We start from the raw sequence: 26,329 nt of genomic DNA, 5'->3' as shown, positions 1-26,329 counted from the left end.
ACTGATATTAATGTTCGGCTGAAATTTGGCGTGCCGACAGACATCGAAGCCGGTACACCGGGGGAAAAAAAAAATCGCAGAACCATCGGAAAGCATCCGTAAATGTAAAAATTCCCAAAAACCCTCAATCAATATCTAGCATTTGAAAATTGTAATTTCTATAACTGTGAACTGAAATCAAAACGTCAATGAAAATTTACGTTTAAAAAAACCCAAAAATGCGTCTGTAAAATAAATAAATAAATAAAACTTTATTGATAATTATCTAGCATGAGGCTGGTGATGCTTGCCTATAATCATAGCGCTTCTATTTATTATGTATCTAGGTACGAAGCACGGTTTGTTATTGATTACAATGTGTTAGCATATCCCACTAGTATATACATAGACATGCACGCACCATGCTGCAGTACTTTTTGCATGGATGAAACGGCCTGTCTATCTTATACCGTGCCTCCTTCATGGTGTCTCACACTCTGCCATTTTCTTACTTTGCTCTTACTGGGTTTTGTGCTGCAAGAACTGTATCAGGAGTAAAAAAAAAAATCTACCTCGACCAAATATTTGCATACTAATATCTGCACAAAATACAAAAAATCAAATGTAGAACAATAAAATATTGTACGCCAAGAGCAGACACGATTCCATAGGAGATTCCTTTTTATCCTGTAAGCGCTCGTACCACATCACAAGCTCACCGGTTTTCTAACAGATGGCTACTCGACCAGAGCAGCGACACAAGTTGAACTAAAATTAGAATCTGGATCCACAGAGCTCAAGCCTCAGGGATTGATTGGCCAGTTACACATCTCAGAAAGCAGCGAAGGCCCACGTCCATACTCAGCACCACTGCACTGGCACAAGTAAGCACGAGGACCCTTGTGGCCTGTCACCTCTACTGATCTAATGCTCTGAAGCTCAGAGAATCAATGACAAGGTGAGACTGAGCAATCATCTGTGTTGTGTCAACTAAAAACATCCATATGGTTCATTCTACAACGAATAGCAAATAGGTAATTGCAAATAATCATTCTACAACGAATAGCAAATAGGTAATTGCAAATAATAACTTACTGTTAATGCATTTGGTAATAAACTTTTTTCCCAACAACAATGTACACCAATATGCAGTTCAAGTAATAGTTTATAGTTGATGATTTTCACTGCAGAATGTTTTCCTGACAAACATTAACTTGTGGTTTAAAATGGATTCCACAGGTGGTCAAATTGGCATTTTCATAAAATTTGAAAATGGTACAAACTGTTTTCTTTTATTTGGTCTTATGGGCTGTTTGATATTGTAACTGTGAAATATGTTTTCAACTTTACAACGTACTTTGAGATGGACATATTATTGTTATTATATAATATATAACAATATATATTTAATAGATGATATATTATGTAAAATATATTGTAATAATAATATAATATATATATATATATGTACTTACTTTTTCCACATGCGAAATTTGCATTCATGTTTATTTAAATTATACAATGGACTACAAAATGTAAATGTTTCATGATATTTGTTATATTATATCACCTTTATCTATCAACTAGCAGAGGTACCCGGCTTTGCACGGGAGTGGGAGGAGGAGGGGAGGGGGAAGAGGAGGGGAGGGGGAACGGGGGGGAGGGGGGAGGGGGAAGCGGGGGAGGAGGAGGGGAGGGGGAAGAGGAGGGGAGGGGAATGGGGGGGGGAGGGGGAAGGGGGGGAGGGGGGAGGGGGTGCCCAGGGGAAGAAGGGCCCCTCCCCTCCCCCTCCCCCCCCTTTCCCCTCCCCCCCTCCCCTCCCCCTTCCCCCTCCCCCTCCCCCTTCCCCCTCCCCCTCCCCCCTCCCATCCCCTTCCCCCTCGTTCCCCTCCCCTTCTCTTCCCCCTCCCCTCCTCCTCCCCCTTCACACCAGGGGGGTTGACTCAGCCTGTCATCCCACCGAGGTCGGAAGTCGGAACTCATTGTCGTCAAATAAATGTAGCCTGTATGTTTCACTCTTTGTCACATGCCGTTGGTCCCATGTCAATCGGATGAAGTTGAAAAATTAACGTTACGAAGGTTCTCTGGGACGTACTGATTCCGAATAATGAAGTTGAAAAATTAACGTTCCGAAATACGCTAATTACGCTAACAGAAGCGCTGGAGGGAGCACTGCGCTCCCTCCCTTAGATTCCCTCCCTCTTCTGCTAGCGCTAATTACGCGTAACACACTAATTTTAAAACCCGAAGTTTTTTTAATTTTAAGGTGTGCTGTAGTCAGAAGCGCTAGAAGCGCTGCGCTCCCTCCCTTCGAATCCCTCTCTCTTCTGCTAGTGCTAATAATACGCTAATTTTAAAACCCGAAATTTTTTAAATGTTTATGTCTCCGTGACATTCCTGGGACCATCCCGAGTCGAACAGTACTTTCCGCTCGCAAATCCGTCCACGGGTTCTCGAGATCTTAGAGATCATAGATAGATCAGGATACAGACACAGAGGCCAACTCTACTTTATATATATATACACAAAGAATTAAGTTAAGCACCCCCCCCGTTTTTTTACAACCTCGCACATTACAAGTTTGTTGTCGTCAAAACAGTGTAATATACCCATGATATTGCTATATTTTCTGGAGAAGTGATATTATGGTCACATAAAAACATAACAATCATGCCGTTTTCAATATTTTATTCTGAATAATTTAAGGTGAAATTTTTTGGGAATTTTAGGCATATTTTCACCTCAATTTAAGTATGGAGCTATAGGTCCATCACGGACAGTGTGGATGACGTTTATGTTTTCTAACGTACAGTCATTGTTCTGAGAAGACCTCTAGCGATCTTTGCGTCAATAACGTGTGTAGGACCCACGTGATCGGATCACTGACTCAACCCTACGTCTCATAGACCCTGTAAGCCGTCGTATGCGTTGCTGTGGCAGGTTGAACCCCCTCGAGCACGTTTGGGACATGTTGGGACGACAAATTGCGAAGATGGTCCCTCCAATAGCCAATCTGGATGAATTGGAACGTGCATTACATCGGGAATGGAACAACCTGCCACAGCAACGCATACGACGGCTTACAGGGTCTATGAGACGTAGGGTTGAGTCAGTGATCCGATCACGTGGGTCCTACACACGTTATTGACGCAAAGATCGCTAGTGGTCTTCTCAGAACAATGACTGTACGTTAGAAAACATAAACGTCATCCACACTGTCCGTGATGGACCTATAGCTCCATACTTAAATTGAGGTGAAAATATGCCTAAAATTCCCAAAAAATTTCACCTTAAATTATTCAGAATAAAATATTGAAAACGGCATGATTGTTATGTTTTTATGTGACCATAATATCACTTCTCCAGAAAATATAGCAATATCATGGGTATATTACACTGTTTTGACGACAACAAACTTGTAATGTGCGAGGTTGTAAAAAAACGGGGGGGGGGTGCTTAACTTAATTCTTTGTGTATAGATAGATATTGTTGAAATGAAGATCAAATAGCTGTATGTTGAAATATGTTGAAAAAGTCAAAACTTTACATGGGGTGTACTTACTTTTTCACGTGACTGTGTGTGTGTGTGTGTGTGTGTGTGTGTGTGTGTGTGTGTGTGTGTGTGTGTGTGTGTGTGTGTGTGTGTGTGTGTGTGTGTGTGTATGTGTGAATAAGAGAGAGACATAATTGTGAGGAACAAAAATGAAAAAACGAGATGTGTCTTTGAAAATGTGAATGTTACTCGGACGTGCGTTGGTATGAGGTAAGAACATATTGCAACGGATATCCTCATGATTCAACACGTCGCAGCTGGTGACCACACTGTGGTCATTTTTCACCATTGAGAGATAGGGCCAAAAAAGATACATATCATGATATTTAAAAAAGTTATGGACGAGTTATAACAAAACTTGGTGGACGAGTTGGTTAGGCGACAAGAACAAGCCGATTAGATTTTGGTTCAGGTCCGAATCCAGATCCGGCCTATCAGTGGATACAAAACATAAGCTGTTCAGCCTGGTGGAGGTTTCCCCTCCACCGAGTGCCGTTCTAGTTACCCTCACCAGAGGAGAGGGTATTACATTTGAGTCCGTTTGTCTGTCTGTTTGTTTCTCTGTTTGTTTGACCACATAGAATAAATCTGATTTTCTCTGCAACCGTTGGTCCGATTGACAGGAAATTTTCACCATAGGTGCAACTCCACCTGTAGAATTGTTTAATGATGATTATGACGTCATATGTCACGTGGTAGGGCGCCATCTTGGCAAAACCGAAAAACTTTGCACCTCTCTATCTCCGAAAGCGCGGAATAGAAACAATTGAGACATGGCTCATTGTAAAGAACTCTCCATGGGGAATAAAATATGTTAACTAGATGGTATTCATAGAATACTTACCCTGTGCAGTCAACTTGGTGTGAGCCAACTCTTCTATTTTTGAACGTTTCTTTTTTTTAAAATCTAATATGGCTGCCAGACCACGTGAGTGCTGACATCATAAATTTATATTCTCTAAATAATTGTTGCATAGATCATGCTCAATAAATTTCAAACTGATCAGACTAAGTGTTGTCCCTGTCGAATTATGACGTCATAATTAAGGCACCAATGACGTCATCGTTAACAACAGCTATTCCCCATATGGAGTTATTTACAATGAGCCACATTTCAATTATTAAAATTCTGACACGGCACACACTTTACTTTACTGAAATGCAGACACAAATGTTATATTTTCGTCAAAAATCGTCGGAATTTCGCCAAATCTGTTTTGGTCGTGTGTTAATATACCTCGGCGATTGACAAATCTGAAATCAGAATTTTATTTGAATTTTATTATGACGTACATACGTACCCGAATGCTTAACCCTGCATTTTGCTTCGTGCGCGCAGGGTAATGATGATGTCATAGGTGCCTCCATTATGACGATCTAATTCGACAAGTACAAAATTTCATCCGATCAAGATGAAATTTATTGAGCGTCATGTAAGCATAAATTGGTTGAGAAAAAATAATAATGACGTCATTGGACACGTGGTTCAGCCGCCATCTTGGAAAAACCGACAAACAATTGCACCTCGACATCTCCGAAAGCACTGCAGGGAAAAAATTGAGACATGGTTCATTGCAAAGAACTCTCCATGTGGAATAACATACGTTAATGATGATGTGTCATAGGTGCCTCCATTGTGACTTCATAATTCGACAAGTACAAAACTTCATCCGATCAAGATGAAATTGATTGAGCATCATCCAGGGATAAATTGGTGGAGGAAAAAAATGACGTCATCGGTCACGTGGTTCAGCCGCCATATTTGTTTTAACACAAAAGCCTTTAAAAAAAACACTGAAAACACGTCCTGGCGAGGGTCTGCAATCTCTGATTGCTCTTTCTAGTTTTCTTGTTACTTGCAGAATCGAAGATTTTAAAAGTATATTTGTTGGTCTTGTGCGTTATTCTTTCTGTCTGTCTGTCAATCACCTACAGGTCACAATTTTAAACTGAACTTCATGAAACTTCACCAGATGGTAGAGTTGGTCATAAGGAAGAAGCCTATTTATTTTGAGGTCAAAAGGTCAAACGTCAACTCAAGGTCAAACTTCTAAAATCATCAATTTTCACCTGAAAAATCGTCACTTTTCATCCTATTAACTTCATTAATTAAACAGCAATTAGATAGTGCATCATTAAATTGGGAAACCAACTATTCAGGTCAAAAGGTCAAAGGTCAACTCGAGGTCAAACTTCCAATATCATCAATTTTCATCTGAAAAATCGTCACTTTTCATCCAATTGACTTCCAAATTAAACAACAATTACATAGTGCATCATTGAATTGGTACACCAACTATTTGAGGTCAAAAGTCAACTCAAGATCAAACTTCTAATATCATCAATTATCATCTGAAAAATCATCAATTTTAATCTGAATGACCCGAGCTTTGATTAAGATCGTCAATTTTAATCCGATTGACCCGAGCTTTGATTAAGATCGTCAATTTTAATCCGATTGACCCGAGCTTTGATTAAGATCGTCAATTTTCATCTTTATGAAATGGACAATTTGATGTGTCCATGGCAACCTTTTTTGGGTGGGAGGAGTGGATCTTCCCAAGTATCGTGCTCTGCATGACTGCTTCTTGTTTGTTTGCTTGTTTGTTCGGGTGATATCTCAGCCATCCTTTGAGCTAATTACTTAATTATTTATAATTGAATATTATTGATTAACTCCTTCATTATTATCGCTTTATTAAGTACTTATTTATTTTCATTCTCATCTGGCCAATATCTCAAGCACCTTTTGAGCTAGGAAGCTGATATTTGGACATAACAATGACCAAGTGATTTGACTGCAAAGGGTATTTTTCATTTATTGACTTATTGATTAATCAATTAATCGATTAATTATTTAATTATCAGATTAATAAATCTATTTATGAATTTTCAAAAAGTTATAAATTCAGATGAAACGTTGGTCGTTTAGGTATGCTATTATCCAATTGATTAAAAAATTAATTATTTTACGATTATTAATTATTTATTTTCACCATTAATCACTTTTTTTTCTCATCTGGGCAATATCTCAGGCACCCTTTGAGCTAGGAAGTTGATATTTGGACATGACAGTGACCAAGTGATTTGACTATAAGGGTATTTTTGATTTATTAATCAATTAATGGGTTCATTATTACTTGCAAATCGAAGATTTTTCAAGTACTGTATATTGTTCGGTTGCGTTTGTTATTCTGTTTGTTTGTCTGCTTGTCACTCGCCTACAGGTCACAATTCTAAACCGATAGTCATGAAAATTCATGAAATTGTAGAGGTCGTAACAATTGAGAAGCCTATTGATTTTGAGGTCAAAGGTCATCATTTTTTAAAGAAAACGCGGCCAGCGTGGAGGACTTGTTGATTTGCTCAAGCTCTGTTCAAGTTGGATGGGGAATGTTGGTGAACAGCAATCTTCAAGTCTTTCCACAGATTCTGAGCTTTGGCTGGGCCACTAAAGGACTTTCACGTTTTTCTTCTGAAGCCATTCCAGTGTTGCTTTGGCTGTATGCTTGGGGTCATTGTCCTGTTGGAACGTAAATCTTCGCCACGATCCAAGGTCTTTTGCACTCCGAAGCAGATTCCCCTCAAGGATTCACCTGCATTTGGCTCCATTCATTGTTCCCTCTGTCCTCACAAGTCTCCTAGTCCCTCCCGTTAAAAAAGCATCCCCATAGAATGATGCTGCCACCACCATGCTTCACGAAAGGGATGGTGGTAGATGAGTGATGAGCTGTGCTCGGTGATGAGCTTTCTGCCATACACAGTACTTTACTTTGCATTCAGGCCAAAGAGTTCAATTTTCATCTTATCAGACCACAGAATATTTTGCTTCATGCTCTCATAATGAAAGCCGCATTCCAGTGGATTGGGAACTTCTCTGCTGTTGTACCTGTGTGCCTCCCTCTCTCTCCCCATCTTGTCTCCCGGTCCCTTTATTGTATGTGTTGTGTGTCCATTTGCTTTTTTGTGATTGATGTTAGCTCTTACACGAGACTCGATCTTGTATACAAAAAAAAATAAAAAATAAAAATCTGAAGGTCATATTTCTAAAATCGGCATTTTTCATCCGATTGACTTGAAAATTGAACAACGTTCGTATATCAAGTCATTAAATTGGGAAACCAACTATTTTTGAGGTCAAAATGTCAAAGGTCAACTCAAGGTCAAACTTCCAAAATGATCAATTTTCATCTGAAAAAACCATCAATTTTCATCCGATTGACTTGAAAATTGAACAGTATTTGCACATTGAGTCACTAAATTGGGAAACCAACTTTTTTGAGGTCAAATGGTCAAAGGTCAACTCAAGGTCAAACTTCCAAAATCATCAATTTGCATCTGAAAAATCATCACTTTTTATTCTATTAACCCGAGATTTGATCAAGATCGTCAATTTTAATCTTGATGAAATGGACAATTTGATGGTTTAATGGCAACCTTTTTCGGGGAGGGGGTGGATTTTGCGAGTATTGTGCATGACGTCTTCTTGTTTATTTTTTGATTAATTAACTATTTAATTAATTTTCAAAACGTTACAGATTCGGATGAAACCCTGGTATGCTATTAACCAATTGATTAAGAAATTAATTTATTTTACTATTATTATTTATTTATTTTAATTACGCAATTAATCAATTAATCAATCAATTATTGTACACTGCTCCCTCCCAATTCCTTATCCATGTGCTGCACGGTGGCATCGCCAGTCACTGAAGGCGATATCATGTGCTGGATTATATTTAATTTATTTATTTGCCGTGTGAGTGGTGCACTATGATTGTATCTGTACTTCTTATTCCTTTTCATGTTTTATTTCCCTACCTGATGTTTTGAACTTACGGTGTCACGGAAGAGGAATTTCCCTGGATACAGGACAATAAAGATGATTATTATTATGAACACCTGTTGTGAAAATATAACCAATATTCATAAAACGTTGACATGGAAAATGGTGCAAACCTTCTCCTGATACTGTCGCCGTGAGGAGTCGAGTGACTGAATGAGTGCAGTAGCGTGACCGATGAACATGGCGTAACACGTAGCTCCGATGATCATGCTTATCATTGTCAACCAAACATCCGTCGAGCCAATGGGCGCACGCTGTCCATATCCGATGCACAACATGTGGCTCATAGCTTTGAACAGCGCATATGTATATTGGCTTTCCCATGTATTGTTCTGAACACAAAGAGACAAGGACAAAGAGTGGTCTCTCAAATCTGCACCATCAAAACAAAACAGGAGTTGAACTCATTTTAAGCGCAATGACGATCAATTATCTTTAACCGCAGAGGCAGCAGAATCCAAGGAAACTTCTCCCAAGACTCTCATGGGTCATGAAAAATGATAGGAGTATTACCTGCATGCTGTTCAGAGACACCCAGCAATCTTCGGGGAAGTCCTGAAGCATTGGAACCAGGAATTGTAGACATCCATCCCAATGGCACAGAAGCAGCATCATGCCAATCAAGTTGAAGATACGCACAACAGCACTAGCGAGGTCATAGGTCATGTGAAAGATCTATGGAGGCATTAGCAATGATTACAGTAATGAGAATAACAATATGTATTGACATATTGAGAGGTTCAGCAAGCAATCTTTTTTTACAGTTTCAAATTCATGGTATTTGCAAAAACCCACGAAAATGAACTATGTATGATTTTTGTTAAAAAAATCAACAATATTCCCACAACAGAGCTCTGCAAATGACTATGTTTGGATGTCGTAAGGTTACAAACTGAACACTCCACCAATCACAGCCCATTGTGGATGTTAAGGGAATTGCAAAGTGAAGAAAACCGATTCTAAAGCTCCAACAAAGCCATTGATTGCTCCTCTGGCCCAAAATCAAACTCAACTCTAATTTTGGCCTGAAAGCTTATTTTCCAGGACAAATTACAGTCACGTGTTGCCTTTTCACTGAGTATTGCAATTCAAATTTGCTCTCCTGGTACACTCGAAAGGGTGTTTGTTTGTTCATCATCTGGACTTGTCTGTTATACTTAGATTGCTTGATGTGTAATGCAGTGACAAGGGTATGCAGGATCCATTGCCACATCAGGTGACTCTTGCATCTCGGGGTATCATATGTATATATAATATATATATATATATATATATATATATATATATATATATATATATATATATATATATATATATATATATATATATATATTGTTACGGACACGGCTAAAGATGTTGCTTGACCGAGCGGAATGGCCGCCGTGTTCGTACAATTTACCCGATTACCCCCAACTCACCCGATTCCACTCGAACGTTGGCCAAATCGCGCTACGCTAAATCAATGATTGGAAAGGACACAACGACTGGGATAGATGAAACGACGCAAGGGGTACAGTTCTCAAGACCTCCAGAGGAGGATATAATTAGTGGTGGAGAAAAGGGGTAGATTACAAGGTAGAGTGAGGTAAAAGACACAGAAGAGATAGGCACTTAGATACAATCTTATCTATCCCAGACAGACCACAGACAAACGGAACAAGACTGACTTACACAGGGATTGATGGCAGGAAGGGACAGGCAGTCGATAGCACAAGGTGCACCTTGGCTCAGGGACAGGATAAAGCACGGTCCAGTCCAGAGATGCGGGGAGGTGTCACAGCGCTCGGAGGTGGCGTCTCTCTTGCTTCAAGCTCAGCGCGCATCTGACGTCACCTCCCTCTTCCTGCGCATGCTCAGCGGGGAGTCACACGCCCTCGGCTCGTTGGCTCCGCCCCAGATGGGACCGGTCCGCCGCTTCTATTGGGTGCAGGGGTTACCGGGCTCCGCCCTTGACGAGGAGCTGACAGCGAGCCCCTACTTGGTAACCCCGTCGAGAACATGTTCGATGGCGGCTCGTTGGAAAGGCCTGGTGCCCTCCCAACACCCCCTACCAACCAAGCCGGAGTGAGGACGCGCACTCCCCGCGCCGCCGCCGTTGTTGTTGTTGTTGTTGTTGTTGAACCGTGAGGAAGAGCTGCGGGGAGGTATTGGGAGGTCCTAAACTTCCTAACGGTGCCATACAATCACATTCTGGTGCAACGAAGACTCAGAATTAATGGAAACGAGTCCTTAACTGACATAGACTAAGAATAACTAGCAAGATGTCCTATAGTTGTCTACGTGAGATGCGGTGGACCTGGATGCGACATTTAATGGGGGAAATAGGGGGAGGTCGGGTCTACAGAGTGTTGTTTACAGAAAATGGGACTAGGGAATGGGGGATTGGGGATAGTTGGGAAGTATTGAGTAAATAGGGGAATATTTACAAGCGGATATGGATGGATGCAAATCCCATATCCGCAACATTGCACCCTTCTCTACCGCGGGGCGTCCCGACCCGATAAATTTTTACCTACTTTAGTGTGGCACTCAGATGTAGTTCCCTCTACTATTAACTCAACCCTGAGTGCGACAGTTTTACAGATGTTCACAAATGAGTAAATATGTCCCCCTGTGACGTTGCACCCTTCTCCTAACAGAAACACACCCACAGGATAACCGAATCGCGGAAAGCATCCTCAAACTAAATATACAGCCGGTAGGGAGCATCATTTACACAAGACTACACTGATATTTACACTACGATCCAGGACCTGTTCTTTGAGGAACACATGCAGATGTTATGCATAGAGAGAGAGCACGCATGCCAGCATCGATACACCAACCCACGAGTGCCCTGTGGCCCTATGGCCTTTAATAATGTGCAGAGCACCCCGTCCAAGCACCAAAAGCACCACCCCATACGCACAGTCAGCACCATCCGGTGCACCAATAAAGTGTTCAATAAAAATGCACAATTAAGTGTCCATGGTCACCGGTGGTGTCGCAGCCGGCCGATGTTCTGCCGCTGGTCTTGCCTTCATGGTGTGCACTTGGCCTTCTGGCTTCTTTAGAAAGAAAGAAAGGCGCCAACCGCGTCCATTTCTAAATTGTGGCCGTCAGGGGGGCCAACTATAAGTGGTTCACCTGTATGGCATAGGTGCCACGTTGACCCAGAGGTCCATCAACGGGTGGTGCTTGCCCGCAAAAGAACTGCGGTCCATTGTGGGCGGCCACCAAAATTGCGGTCCATATGGTGTATCGATCCAGGCAGCAAGCAGCGGAAGTACAGGCCCACAACTGCGGAGCCAGCACCTCTCTCTCCTCTCTCTCTGCCCCAAACCCAGATCCTCGGAGGTGGGAGACAAAATAAGACAAGTGAGTAAGGTGGTAAGGGCGCAAAAGTGCACGCAATGCAAGGTAATGCACACTGGGGGCACATGGGAACCAGGTGAGACAGGTACGTTCCTACCGTATGCCCCCCCCCCCCCACCAGGTAACCTACATTGCCCCTCCCTTACCCCTTACTGTATCCACAAAACACAACACTACCCATAAACATCTACTTTACACATCAACAAACGTCCCTACTGTCTTCCCCGTTCCTCCCATAAACCAAATTCGTCTTCTCTCCCTCCTAACCAATCAAATTTGCCATTTCCAAACCTCATCAAAATTTGCCATCTCCAACTCAACATCAAAATTTGCCATCACCAATTCATCATCAGTCCCTCCTAAGGAGGGAGAGATGGAATCACCCCAATGTCTTATCCACGTCGTGATGCGTCTCACAAATCCAAACAGCAATTCTCATTTCCTGCAACACAGAACAAAGGAACACAGGTGTGGAGTCATCATCATCACCTCAGGTAAGTGGCTGCGTATGGTGCGACAGGTTCATCAATCCTAACTATTTCCTAAATGACTTTAACAACTTTACATTACCCGGGGTCTTTCCCTGCCAATCCATTGGCCACTTACTCTATGGGTTCTAACAACCAATTCCCATTGACCAAACTGTGGTGCTTCTCAAGTTGGGGTCTCACTCCCCCGATTCATCACTCGGTGCCCCCGCACAATTTCGGTGGCTGGGTCGTGTGACGCTCCCAGCTGGTCCACCCACCTGCACACCTCCACCACTGTTGTTGCCTACCGAGCTCACCTGCTCCTCACCCTAACCTAACTAACTGGGGAAGGCCCTCTCGCACTCTCACCCCCTCAGTGCCCTCTCTGGCACGGGCTGTCCGATCCACACCCGGGATCCTCAGGCACCCACTGACACTAACGGCTCCCAGAGCCCACCTGCGGCCTCACCTGGCCAACATCTAACAGTGGCGGAGTGCCCAACCATTCACACTCATACTAACAGGCCACACGACCAGCCAATTTCACCACACCAATGCACCCATCCACAATACCATTCTGCATCCGCACCACAAATGCCAATATCCAACCACAATTTACCTATACCTTCTACGTAACACTTACACTACCCGCCCCGGGTACTCGTGAAAGGGGTCCACTCTTCCCCCATCCACACCTTCGCACCATGCACACCACTCCGTACCACTTACTCCAACTCTCTCCACACCACTCATTCCAATACTCCATGTATTCCACACACCTGTACTTGCACACCTGTGCTCTCATACTTGGTGCCGCCTGCACCCTTCTCTCCCCCAAGCGCATTCGCGCTGATCCACAACACTCCCTACTCATACACTGCTCCACACATCTGTCCAGTTCTCACACAGCATCATCTCATCTAACTACTCCCCTCTGAAACTTGCGCTTCCCAGTCGTCCCTTACACTCAGCGCTCCCACGTCATTATCAAACACTAAGCTACTACGTCCCCACTACAGGTATCATTGTCACTATCTAACCTTAACGTCACCTAATGTCATCTTCTAGGTCCCTACACACAATATCCTAACCCACCCGGGCTAGTTTTCACTGCCATAAACCCCATAAACTATAGCGCATTTGCCCCCCAGTCATGGGAAGGGTGGCAGGGATGCCACCCTTACCCACCGTCATACGGCGCGAGTGGGACCTTGTGGGACCACCTCGTATGCGAGTCGTTGCCCGCCTGCCGGACCCCGTGGGTCGCCCCTTGCGGGGTCAGCGCGGGGCCGAACCGGCCGGGCCCCCACAGTACATTACCCCCAAGGGGCTCCCGTTCCTCCCCTGTCCCTCTAAAAACTACCCCTGTTGGTGTCGATGCATGGGTCACACTTCCGCAACCCGCTACCCATTCCATACCACCACAACCTTGCTCACTCACACCTCGCACCTCTCCCATCACCGGACCCTCTCGCTCGCATCCTCGTTCCATACCCTCCGGACCAGCCATACACCTCATTCTTGGCCTCTCACGAACATCCGGGTCTATCTCGACCCCCAAGCTTATTAAATCACCTGGCGCATCATACGCACGACCATATTGGTCACCACTTACACCGGGTCCTCTTTCTCTTCGCTTCTCCTCCATCACCTGCGAATCCCTCATCCGGTTAATGAGCACATCATCACGATCCGAACACAGACTTTGGACCAATTCTTTTACTTCCTCCTTTATCTCTTTCTTATCCTCTCTCCGTCGCTTCTTAATTTCGCTCACCCCTTCTTCCACTTCTTCTAATTTCTGCTTCACCTCCTTCATCTCCTCGTGCGCCCCCTTAAGTTCTTCCTCTAAGGCCACCTTGACCGTTTCTATGTGCGTCCTCACCTGCCGGTCCTTCGTCTCCATTACCTCTGTCACCTCGTCCAACCTCTTTGTCAGTCCCTCACGTACCATCTGACATTGCCTCTGTGTCGCTATCAAGTCATTTTTTATGTCGTTTTGTGTCGCTCTTAACCCTCCTAGTACCGCAGTGTTCCTTTGAACCTGCTCCGTTAGTTCTTTTTGTCCCTCCGTCAGCTGTTCCACTTCCAGCGTCAACTCCTCTATACCACCTTGCAATTTTACAGTCCCCTTTCTCACCTCCTTCTCCATGCGCTCCTTACAGTGCCTCACCTCCTCGCGCACTCCTCCGACCTCCTCACTCACACCTCTTCTGATCTCTTCTCCCATCACTTGCATCTCCTGCCCAGATGCCACCCTCATCTGCTCCATTTCCTCCCTGTGAGCATCCAATTTAGTTTCTACCCCCATTCTGACCCCCTCTATCTGCTGCCCCATTTGTTTAACTTCCCTTTCCGCTTGGTCCCTCATGTCCCTCAATTTGCCTTCCATACTGTTTTCTAACCCCTCTAACCCCTTTTTCATCCCTTCCATTTGATTCTCTTGAACGGCCATTCTGTTTTCTACCCCCATTAACCCATGTTTCACCCCTTCTATCCCATTGTCTAACCCCTCTAATTTCTTGTCTAATCCCTCACCGGTACCCCTCGCTTCGTCCCTCATTACCCCCAATTGCTCACTCTGAGCCCTCGCTTCGTCCCTCATTACCCCCATTTGGCCCTCCAATCGCTCACCCAATCGCTCACTATCAGCCCTCATCTCGTCCTTCTGCAGGTTGAGGGACGCCTGCATTTGTACCATAAATTGCTCCATGAGGGCCTGCATTTGGGCCATCCCTCCCACTTGTGCAGCGGGTGCGGCCGCCGTAGCCATGTGCGAGGCGCCATTTTGCGCGCCCGTAACCTCGTGCGCGAGGACGCCATTTTGCGAACCTGCCGTCCTCACTGCTTCGCTCTCCTCATGTCCCTCAATTTGGTCCTGGATCGACCCTGCCTCACTCTCCTCTACCGGAACCCAGCCGTCTTGATCTGCCATAGCGCGACTTTCAAAATTTGGATTTTTATTTTAAAACAAAACAAATTTCACAGTTAATAATTTCGAGCGCGTGAAGCGCGCTTCCGGTCCAATCTCACTTCCTGACACCAATTGTTATGGACACGGCTAAAGATGTTGCTTGACCGAGCGGAATGGCCGCCGTGTTCGTACAGTTTACCCGATTACCCCCAACTCACCCGATTCCACTCGAACGTTGGCCAAATCGCGCTACGCTAAATCAATGATTGGAAAGGACACAACGACTGGGATAGATGAAACGACGCAAGGGGTACAGTTCTCAAGACCTCCGGAGGAGGATATAATTAGTGGTGGAGAAGAGGGGTAGATTACAAGGTAGAGTGAGGTAAAAGACACAGAAGAGATAGGCACTTAGATACAATCTTATCTATCCCAGACAGACCACAGACAAACGGAACAAGACTGACTTACACAGGGATTGATGGCAGGAAGGGACAGGCAGTCGATAGCACAAGGTGCACCTTGGCTCAGGGACAGGATAAAGCACGGTCCAGTCCAGAGATGCGGGGAGGTGTCACAGCGCTCGGAGGTGGCGTCTCTCTTGCTTCAAGCTCAGCGCGCATCTGACGTCACCTCCCTCTTCCTGCGCATGCTCAGCGGGGAGTCACATGCCCTCGGCTCGTTGGCTCCGCCCCAGATGGGACCGGTCCACCGCTTCTATTGGGTGCGGGGGTTACCGGGCTCCGCCCTTGACGAGGAGCTGACAGCGAGCCCCTACTTGGTAACCCCGTCGAGCACATGTTCGATGGCGGCTCGTTGGAAAGGCCTGGTGCCCTCCCAACACCCCTTACCAACCAAGCCGGAGTGAGGACGCGCACTCCCCGCGCCGCCGCCGTTGTTGTTGTTGTTGTTGTTGAACCATGAGGAAGAGCTGCGGGGAGGTATTGGGAGGTCCTAAACTTCCTAACGGTGCCATACAATCACATTCTGGTGCAACGAAGAGTCAGAATTAATGGAAACGAGTCCTTAACTGACATAGACTAAGAATAACTAGCAAGATGTCCTATAGTTGTCTACGTGAGATGCGGTGGACCTGGATGCGACATTTAATGGGGGAAGTAGGGGGAGGTCGGGTCTACAGAGTGTTGTTTACAGAAAATGGGACTAGGGAATGGGGGATTGGGGATAGTTGGGAAGTATTGAGGAAATAGGGGAATATTTACAAGCGGATATGGATGGATGCAAATCCCATATCCGCAACAATATATATATATATATATATATACACACACACATATATATTGTTGCGGATATGAGGACTGTATTTTTTTTGATTGTGTGTATTATTATTATTGTTATTCTGCGCCTCCTGCCTCCGGAGCTGTGTAAAGGTCAAAGGGCGTCCCATAATTAGTCCATAAAGCATCCACACCACAGCTAATCATAGAATACCCCTGTTCAACAGTTATATCTTATTATGTGTTTTAGGGTAAGGCTGTGTCTCCCATTAATTGAAATACTCCATTGCACCAGTGAAAGAGATAGATTCCCTTCATTCCCATTCCCAAAACTTCCATTCCCCCTTTTCGTCAATTGCCATTCGCATTGCCAACTGCATTTTGGGCAGTTTTCTCTTCATCCGCCATTGACCACGAGGCAGGGTTGGGGAAGAAAGGCAGGTCCCCACCTCGTCATAGAGGGGAGGAGTGAGTCAGCCCCACTCAACCAACCACGAACAAGGGGTTGGACTTGGAGAGGGTGTGGAGAGAAACATCGAGGAGGTTCGCGAAGGTTGAGGGGTGGGGCCTATATAACCCGCTGGCAGGGCATTTCCAAAAAGAGATGAGAGATGAGCCTTTACCGAGAGATGAGAGATGAGCCTTTACCGAGAGACGAGAGGGAGTCCAAGGAGTTGAGTCCAACCAAGAAGTCCAGAGTTGAACTGCAGCTCGAGCCACCGCAACTGCATTTGCTGCAGCTGGAGCCACCGAAACTGCAGCCACAGCAGCGTGAGGCCTGGACGGCAGTTTGGAGGAGGGCCGCGAAGGAGCGGCGGCTGCCCACGAGTCGATCGGCTGCAGGACCAGTTGGACCTCCCTATCCGGCCAGCCATCCATCTCCCGCCAGCCCTATCATCATTCCCCGCGTGAGTCTGTCCTTGTTTGTTCTGTCCCTGGGTTAATTAAGACTGTAGGTAAGCTAGCGTTGCACTGTGTATCTAATCTCGTCTGTAAATAAACGTGACTGCTTTCTTCTTGATTATATGTGTAAATAATATATCCAATTACTCTTCTGTACGTCTTCTTCCTCTTTGTATTCGGTCGCTTTAGAGTTTTCCCGATTGAATAGCGGTGGCGCGATCCGGCCAAAGTTTGGGGCAAATCGGGTATTAATCAAGGAAGCACTGTTCGGTCGCGGTAATACCACCACTCGGTCAAAATAACATCTTTAACCGCGTCCATAACAATTGGTGTCTGGGAGTGAGATACGGACCCGAAGCGCGCTTAACGCGCTCAAAATTACAAGCTGCTGGAAATTTGTGTTGTTTTACAAAAACCCGAATTTTGAAATCGCGCCATGGCTGGTCAAGGCGATCGGATGCTGGTGGGTGAGCTAGAGGAGGGGTTAGGAGTAACCCAGGATCAGAGGGACGAAGTAGAGGAGAACATTGGCAATGTGGTTGAGGGGGTATCAGACGCACAAAATGGCGCGCTCGCGCACGTGGTTGAAGGGTCCCGAAATAGCGGCGCCGCGGAGGGCGAGCCCGCGGTGGCGGCTGGGGACGCTGGGCAAACCGGGTTTGACCTCAGATTATTCTTGACCCAACTGATGGCAAAAATGGATGCTCAGGGTGAGCGATTGGAGGGCGAAATGGGGGTAATGGGGAACCGGATGGATGCTCAGAGTGAGCAAATGGGGGCAATGGGGGGCGAAATGGGGGGCAAAATGGGAGAAATGGGGGAACGGCTAGAAGCTAAATTTGAGGGGTTAGACAACGGGATAAAAGAGGTAAAGAATGGGTTAACGGGGGTGGAAAATAGAATGGCTGCCCAGGAGAATCAGTTAGAGGGGGTGAAAAATGGGTTAATGGGGTTAGAAAATAGGATGGAAGACAAATTGCGGGAAATAGGGGAGCAATCCGCCCGGGAAATCGAAGAGATGGGGAACCAGATGGAGGAGATGAAAGAGGAGATACGACGAGGTGTAAGTGAGGAGGTCTCGGGGGTACGCGAGGAGGTAAAGCGAGGCGAAAAGCGTATAGAGAAAGAGGTGAGGAATAATACGGCTAGGTTACAAGGGGGAATAGAAGATCTGACGGAGGAGGTGGAACAGCTGACGGAGGGACAAAAAGAACTAGTGGAGCAGGTACAAAAGAACACTGCGGTACTAGGAGGGTTAAAGGCGACACAAAAAGAAATTAAAAATGACTTAATAGCGACACAGAGGCAATGTCAGATGGTACGTGAGGGACTGACAATGAGGTTGGACGAGGTGACAGAGGTAATGGAAACGAACGACCGGCAGGTGAGGACGCACATAGAAACGGTCAAAATAGCCTTAGAGGACGAACTTGAGGAGACGCACCGGGAAATAAAAGAGGTGAAGCAAAAATTAGAGGAAGTGGAAGAAGAGGTGAGTGAAATTAAGAAGAGACGGACAGAAACTAAGAGAGAAATACAGGAGGAGGTGATGGAATTAGTACGAGGTCGGTGCTCAACTCATAATGGTGTGCTCACTGACCAAATAAAGAGTTTGAAGGTGGTGAAGGAGGTGAGGAGACGAGGTGCCAAGGTGAGTGGCGATATACGTGGAAATGTACATGATGTGAGGGGAGCTTCAGTCGGCTTGGGGGTTGTTGTGGACCCGGGTGTTCGTGAAAGGCCGTTGGTGAAGTGTGCGACATATCTGGTGTGCGAAAGAGGAGGTGTGCGAGAATGTCCGACTCTGGGGTGTGTGAGGAAAAAGTGCGCGCCGAGGAAAGAGTGCGCTGTCGAGAGTGAGTTGGTTGTAGCGCGTGTGCGAGGGAGCACATGGAAGCGCGTAGTGAGGAGTGTTACAGAGGATGTAACGGCAGCATGCATGCCTGTGATGAGTGTTACAGAGGATGTAACGGGAGAGTGTGCGCAAGAGGATGCGCGAGAAAGGTGTGTAACGGACGGGTGCATGGGGAAAGATGTGCGCTGTCAAGAGTGAGGGGGAATGCACACCTGTGGTGAGTGTTACAGAGGGTGTAACGGAAGAGTGTGCGCGAGAAAGGTGTGTAACGGACAGGTGCATGAGGAAAGAGTGCGCTGTCGAGAGTAAGGGTGAGTGTGCTGTCAAGAGTGGTGGTGAAAGTAGTGAGAGTGACACGGAGCGTGAGTTGGTTGTGACAGGTGAGCGAGGATGTACACCTGGAATGGAAGGATGCACACCTGGAATGGTAGAGAGTGTGTGGGAATGCACACTTGAGTTGGTCGTGAGGCACGTGGTTGGGTGTGCGAGTGAGAGCACACCTGTGATTGTCACAGAGGAGGTGACCGAGGAGGGGGCGCGAAGAGGTGTGTTGGTGAGGTGTGCGAGCGACGAATGCGTGCAAAGGTGTTCGGTGGTCAGGTGTGTGACCAAGTCTGTGAGCGGAATGAGTGTACCGAGGTGTGTAAGAGAAGGTACGACGAGGAGCATGGGGACGGCTGGATGTATGAGCAAGAAAAGGGTAGCGTATGCGTGTAAGCATGCAGGTGAGGCACCGACGGTAACCGGGTTAGCGGTTAGAACGACAGTTAGCCGAATCGGGCCCTCGGTGCACGTCGGGCAGTTTCGCGTGCCGCGAGAACCAGCGGGGATCCGAGCCACGGCGGGTTCGAAAGGACCGCTGTACGCGATCCACGCTGGGCCTCGCTTGGAACGGCCGCGTCCGTGCTCCACTAGGCGGAACGGGCAGCCCGATCGGAAGGGTTGTCATGGCGACCCCTTTTTGTTAAGGCGTTCCGGCAGGTCGAGATCGGGCAATTGGATGGCTCCGCGCCGAGGTGGTGCGTGGGATCTCGTCCCGGGTAAACCTCCTTCCCTGCACCGAATGTCGGACGCATCCAGCCGCCGGCACCAAAGAACCCGCGTTCATTGCTCGGCTGTACGAAGCCGGGCTGTAGACGTGAATTGGTGCACCGAGAGGATCTAATAAGTAGACGGGTGATGAGGTTAGTGTTTTGGACCCAAAATTAGAAAAAGGCAAAATTTAATGATTGGCAAAGGATTGGCAGAGTGAAGATTAGTAATGGTACAGTGATTGGCAGATGATTGGCAAATTTTTGATTTGTTGGATTTGGAAGAGCAAAATTTACAGTAAGAGATGCCCCATGTGAAGGGATGGCCAATCCACCATCCCTCACAAAGGGGGGCAAAGGAGCACTAGTCTTATGGGGTTGATGGCAGTGAAAACTAGCCCGGGTGGGTTAGGATATATCGTGTGTAGGGATCTAGCGAAGATGACATTAGGTAACGTTAAGGTTAGTTAGTGACAAGGATACCTGTAGTGGGGACGCAGGTAGATTAGTGTGGATTATAATGACGAGGGAGCGCAATAGTTTAAAGGGGCGACTGGGAAGCGCAAGTTTCAGAGGGGAGGAGTTAGTTCAGATGATGCCGTGTGTGTTGAGGATTGGAAGTGTATGGTGAACAGGTGTGATTGCACAGGTGTGCAACTGGACAGGTGTGTGGAGCAGTGTATGAGTGAGTGAAGGTGATTGTGTATTGTGCTGACCGAATGGTCCAGGAAGAGGAGGAGGGTGCAGGTGGCACCAGGTGTGATTGCACAGGTGTGCAACAACAGGTGAATGGAGAACAGGTGTATGGAAGACATCGAGTGTGGAATATCTGGAGTATTGGAATGGATGGTCGTGGAGTGAGTATGGTGGAAACAATGGAGTGGAGTGGATGGTGCGAAGGTGTGAATGGGGGAAGAGTGGACCCCCATCATGAATACCCGGGGCGGGTAGTGTAAGTGTTAGGTAGAGGGTATAGGTAAATTGTGGTTGGATATTGGCATCTGTGGTGCGGGTGAAAGAATGATGTTTGGATGGGTGCATTCGTGTTGTGGAAATGGCTGGGCGTGTAGCCTGTTAGTGTGTGTAGTTGGTTTGGGCACTCCACCACTGTGAGGATGTCGGCCAGGTGAGGCTGCAGGTGGGCTCTGGGAGCCGGTAGAGTTGTTGTGGATGGGGCCCGAGGATCCGGAGGACGGACCCGGGTAACCCAGTGCCAGAGGGCACCGAGTGGGGTGACAGAGCCAGGAGGGGCCTTCCCAGTTAGATAGGTTAGGTAAGGAGCAGGTAAGCTCGGGTGGCAACTGCAGTGGTGGAGGTGTGCAGGTGGGTAGACCTGCTGGGAGAGCTACACGTCACAGCCCAGAAATTGTGCAAGGGCACCGGGAGATGAATCGGGGGAGTGAGACCCCAAATTGAGAAGCACCACAGTTTGGTCAATGGGAATTGGTTTTTAGAACCCATAGTGTAAGTTGGCCAATGGATTGGGAGGGAAAGACCCCGGGTAGTGTAAAGTGTGTTAATGTCATTTAGAGGATAGTTAGGATTGAAATCTCCTCGCACCATCTGCATCCACTCACCTGAGATGACGTACCTCCACACCATGCCAGGTTGTTTAATTATTTTTTGATGCAAATGTTTTGGATTGTGAGACGCATCATGACGTGGGTGTGACATTGTGCTTTGTGTTCCATCTCTCCCTCCTTATGAGGATTGATGATGAATTGATGATGGCAAATTTTGGATAGAGGGATTGTGGTGACGAATTTGGTATGGGAAATATGGGGAAGACGTGACGGTAGCGACGGATTGGTAATGTGTAGATTTTGTAAATATGGGGTAAGGGCAAGGGTAGTGTAGGTGACAGGGGGGGTGACGTACGGTAGGGACGAGCTTTCTCACTTCGCCCTCCGTACGCATTTCGCCTTGCATTGCCTTATTGATGTGTACCCTTGTGACCTTACCCCTCGCTCATTTGTCTTCCCCCTTTTGTCTCCCACATGACCTGTGCGCCATTGGGCACTGAGGGGAGCGTGCGTGAGTCCTCCATTGTGCGCCCGGAATTCCCAGAACCAGCTGTCTGCATCGATGCACCACATTATGGACCACATGTCTGTGGCCGAGCACCACTTATGGACCCCATGGGTTGGGGCATGGCCCCTCTGCTGGAACCGGCCATGAGGGCCCGAAATCTTGCTGGCGGACCTTGGCCACAGGGCACTGATGCCCCACAGGTGAACCACACTAGTCGGCCCTATGGGCCATAAATAAAATAAAATAAAAAGGACACATTGGGTGCATTTTTCAGTTCAAATAGGCCGCCAGTAAGAAAAGCAAAAGGAAAAGACAACATCTGGAAGAACAAATAATAATAGCCAGCAGAGGGAGCCGAAGAGCAAGAGATCACCTGCAGGGTTAGGGGTTGTTGGTATTATTTTCATGAACTGTGGTGACTGCACCGATTGGTGCTTGAGGGTGTGTTGGTGCGTTATAGGTGCTTTCATGGTGCATTGATGCAGAGCAGACTGTCTCCCCCCCCAGAAAGAACAATTACAGGTCCTGGGTTAGTTTTGTAAATAAAAGCAGAGTCATTGTAAATAATGCTCCCCACCGTCAGTGTGTAGTTTGAAGACCATTCCGCAATTCGGTTAACTGTGGGCGTAAGTCTGTTAGGCAGGGTGCAATGGAGCAGCGGGACACATTTATTTATGTTTTAAAACTGTCGCACTCAGGGTCAGGTTAAAAGTAGAGGGAACTACACCTACGTGTCACACTAAATAAAAGTTGTAGGCCCGGGACGGTGCCTAAGAGGAGGAGGGTGCAGTGTTGCGGATATGAGGACTGTATTTTTTTTGATTGTGTGTATTATTATTATTGTTATTCTGCGCCTCCTGCCTCCGGAGCTGTGTAAAGGTCAAAGGGCGTCCCATAATTAGTCCATAAAGCATCCACACCACAGCTAATCATAGAATACCCCTGTTCAACAGTTATATCTTATTATGTGTTTTAGGGTAAGGCTGTGTCTCCCATTAATTGAAATACTCCATTGCACCAGTGAAAGAGATAGATTCCCTTCATTCCCATTCCCAAAACTTCCATTCCCCCTTTTCGTCAATTGCCATTCGCATTGCCAACTGCATTTTGGGCGGTTTTCTCTTCATCCGCCATTGACCACGAGGCAGGGTTGGGGAAGAAAGGTGGGTCCCCACCTCGTCATAGAGGGGAGGAGTGAGTCAGCCCCACTCAACCAACCACGAACAAGGGGTTGGACTTGGAGAGGGTGTGGAGAGAAACATCGAGGAGGTTCGCGAAGGTTGAGGGGTGGGGCCTATATAACCCGCAGGCAGGGCGTTTCCAAAAAGAGACGAGAGATGAGCCTTTACCGAGAGATGAGAGATGAGCCTTTACCGAGAGACGAGAGGGAGTCCAAGGAGTTGAGTCCAACCAAGAAGTCCAGAGTTGAACTGCAGCTCGAGCCACCGCAACTGCATTTGCTGCAGCTGGAGCCACCGAAACTGCAGCCACAGCAGCGTGAGGCCTGGACGGCAGTTTGGAGCAGGGCCGCAAAGGAGCGGCGGCTACCCACGAGTCGATCGGCTGCAGGACCAGATGGACCTCCCTATCCGGCCAGCCATCCATCTCCCGCCAGTCCTATCATCATTCCCCGCATGAGTCTGTCCTTGTTTGTTCTGTCCCTGGGTTAATTAAGACTGTAGGTAAGCTAGCGTTTCACTGTGTATCTAATCTCGTCTGTAAATAAACGTGACTGCTTTCTTCTTGATTATATGTGTAAATAATAAATCCAATTACTCTTCTGTACGTCTTCTTCCTCTTTGTATTCGGTCGCTTTAGAGTTTTCCCGATTGAATAGCGGTGGCGCGATCCGGCCAAAGTTTGGGGCAAATCGGGTATTAATCAAGGAAGCACTGTTCGGTCGGGGTAATACCACCGCTCGGTCAAAATAACATCTTTAACCACGTCCGTAACAATATATATATATATATATATATATATATATATATATATATATATATATATATATATATACACACACACACAGTCACGTGGAAAAGTCAGTACACCCGATGTAAGTTTTGACTTTTTCAACATATTTCAACATGCAGCTATTTCATCTTCATTTCAACAATATTGATAGATAAACGTTGATATAATATAACAAATATCATGAAACATTTACATTTTGTAGTCCATTGTATAATTTAAATAAACATAAATGCAAATTTCGCATGTGGAAAAAGTAAGTACACCCCAACATTTATCACTACTTCAAATACCTAAAATTAGAATCAGGTGCACCAGCTCAGGTGCAAATGATTAGAACATCGTTAGAGAGGATCTTGGAGGAACCTGTCTTATTTAAACCTCAGACATTTAGTTTGGTTCGCTCTTTGTTGTTGAAGTGTGTGGCGTCACCATGCTTAGATCAAAAGAGCTCTCTGAGGCCTTCAGAAAGAAGGTTATAGATGCCTACGAGTCTGGGTAGGGATTCAAAAGATCGCCAAACAATTTGAAATCAATCATTCGACTGTCCGGAACATCATCTACAAGTGGAGAAGATTCCAAACAACTGCCAACTTGTTCAAGCCAGGCCACCCCAGAAAGTTCAGCCTGAGAGCAGACCGCAATATGCTGAAAGAAGTCTCGAAGAACCCCAGAATGTCATCACGGGACCTATAGGTCGCTCTTGCCACTGTTGATGTCAAAGAGGTCACGTCTTTTCGAAGCTGCTCCATGCGCTCACGCTCTCGAAGCTAAGTGATCTATCACAATCGTGTTTTTGTCGAGACTGTATCTATCTTTCGGTGTGTGTACCTATAGCGTATCTTTTGGAAAATTTTCGGTGCTAATTTTTCGTACATGTATACACAATCGTCGGTTAATGGTATCGAGTATTCTGCGGCCTAGTACTCGTAGGCTTAGACTACGAGACCTCCTGATAGATACAGTCGAGACTGTATCTATCTTTCGGTGTGTGTACCTACAGCGTATCTTTTGGAAAATTTTCGGTGCTAATTTTTCGTACATGTATACACAATCGTCGGTTAATGGTATCGAGTATTCTGCGGCCTAGTACTCGTAGGCTTAGACTACCGTACCGTCTCCGGCCTTGTGGTTTCGTTTTTCTCTCAGCGATTCGTCGAATGTGCTGAAATTATTTTTCGTTCTCTGTTTCGTACCAGTCGTTCACCCCGTACCTCCTTGTTTAATATCTGTACTCACAAAAAAAAAAAAAACCCCAAAAAAAATATTTCTTTCCCAGGTCTTATTCGTTTATTTGTTGTTCTTTTTGTTCGTTCGTTCTTCGTTCGCGATCACACGGTTAGAAATGTATAATCTCTCCCCTGAACAACTATTTTCTCTCATATATTATAACACCCTTTTCTTCTTTTCCTACAAAAGGATGCTTTCGTCTTGCTCACCAAATCTATTCATTCCAAAAAATATATATAATACCATCTCTTACAGTTCCTCCTTTCTACATTCCCTAAACTATCCAGAACTCCACCCCTCCTCCAGTGTCCTCAAATGTATTTTTGACTCGAAGGTCTCAAACTCATTTTGCAAAAAATGTTCGTTTCCCATGAATCGTACACTTTTCAAAATCCAATCTCACCCCTCCCCTCCAAATCCTCCCCATCACCCATCCCTTTCAAATCTCCCCCCTTGCCCCTTCCCTCCCCTCCCTCCTAAACTCCCCCCACACGCCTCCCCTCCGAGACTCTCCCTCGCTTCTCCCCTCCTAGACTCCCCTCTCACCCCTCCTCCTCAAAGCATCCTCCCTCAAAGCATCAAAGCATCCCCTTCCAACTTTCACCTTCATCTCCCCAAACCTTCTGCCTCGCTCTTCCCCCTCCTCAAATAACACCTCACTGTGCCTCACCCAATCTCCATCAAACCTTTTGTCCGCCCCATTCTTCCCTTTCTCCAAGCTATTCTGAAATCTCTGAAATCTCTGACACACCTTCAACAGCTCTCCCTACCTCTTCCTCCTCTTCCACATCTTACCCTACCCCTCCCCCCCCTGTTCTGGACCCGATGCTCCCCCTTCCTCTTCATTAACGGTATGGACCTCAAACATCCGGGGCCTTCGCTCAAACTTGACTGACCTCTCCATACAGGTTGCTTCTGACAAACCAGATGTGATCTGCTTAACAGAAACTTTCCTCC

At 46.2% G+C, this 26,329-nt stretch overlaps 1 protein-coding gene across 2 annotated transcripts in view; it reads right to left on the bottom strand.

Moving 5' to 3' along the window:
* Positions 1-26,329, bottom strand: part of LOC137434428 (potassium/sodium hyperpolarization-activated cyclic nucleotide-gated channel 4-like) — a 317,160-nt gene that overhangs the window by 251,903 nt on the left and 38,928 nt on the right. For both annotated transcript variants that reach the window (XM_068127406.2, XM_068127407.2), the window contains exons 3-4: positions 8,892-9,053; positions 8,492-8,710 (exon numbers count right to left, since the gene is read on the bottom strand). In XM_068127406.2, coding sequence (XP_067983507.1) covers positions 8,492-8,710; positions 8,892-9,053 — 381 coding nt within the window. The remainder of the gene's footprint in view (positions 1-8,491; positions 8,711-8,891; positions 9,054-26,329) is intronic.

This window comes from Myxine glutinosa, chromosome 10 (genome assembly GCF_964187855.1).
Source record: "Myxine glutinosa chromosome 10, kmMyxGlut1.1, whole genome shotgun sequence".
NCBI lineage: Eukaryota > Metazoa > Chordata > Myxini > Myxiniformes > Myxinidae > Myxine > Myxine glutinosa.
Note: the sequence above shows the minus strand (reverse complement) of the source record. Positions and strands in the feature narration are given on the sequence as shown.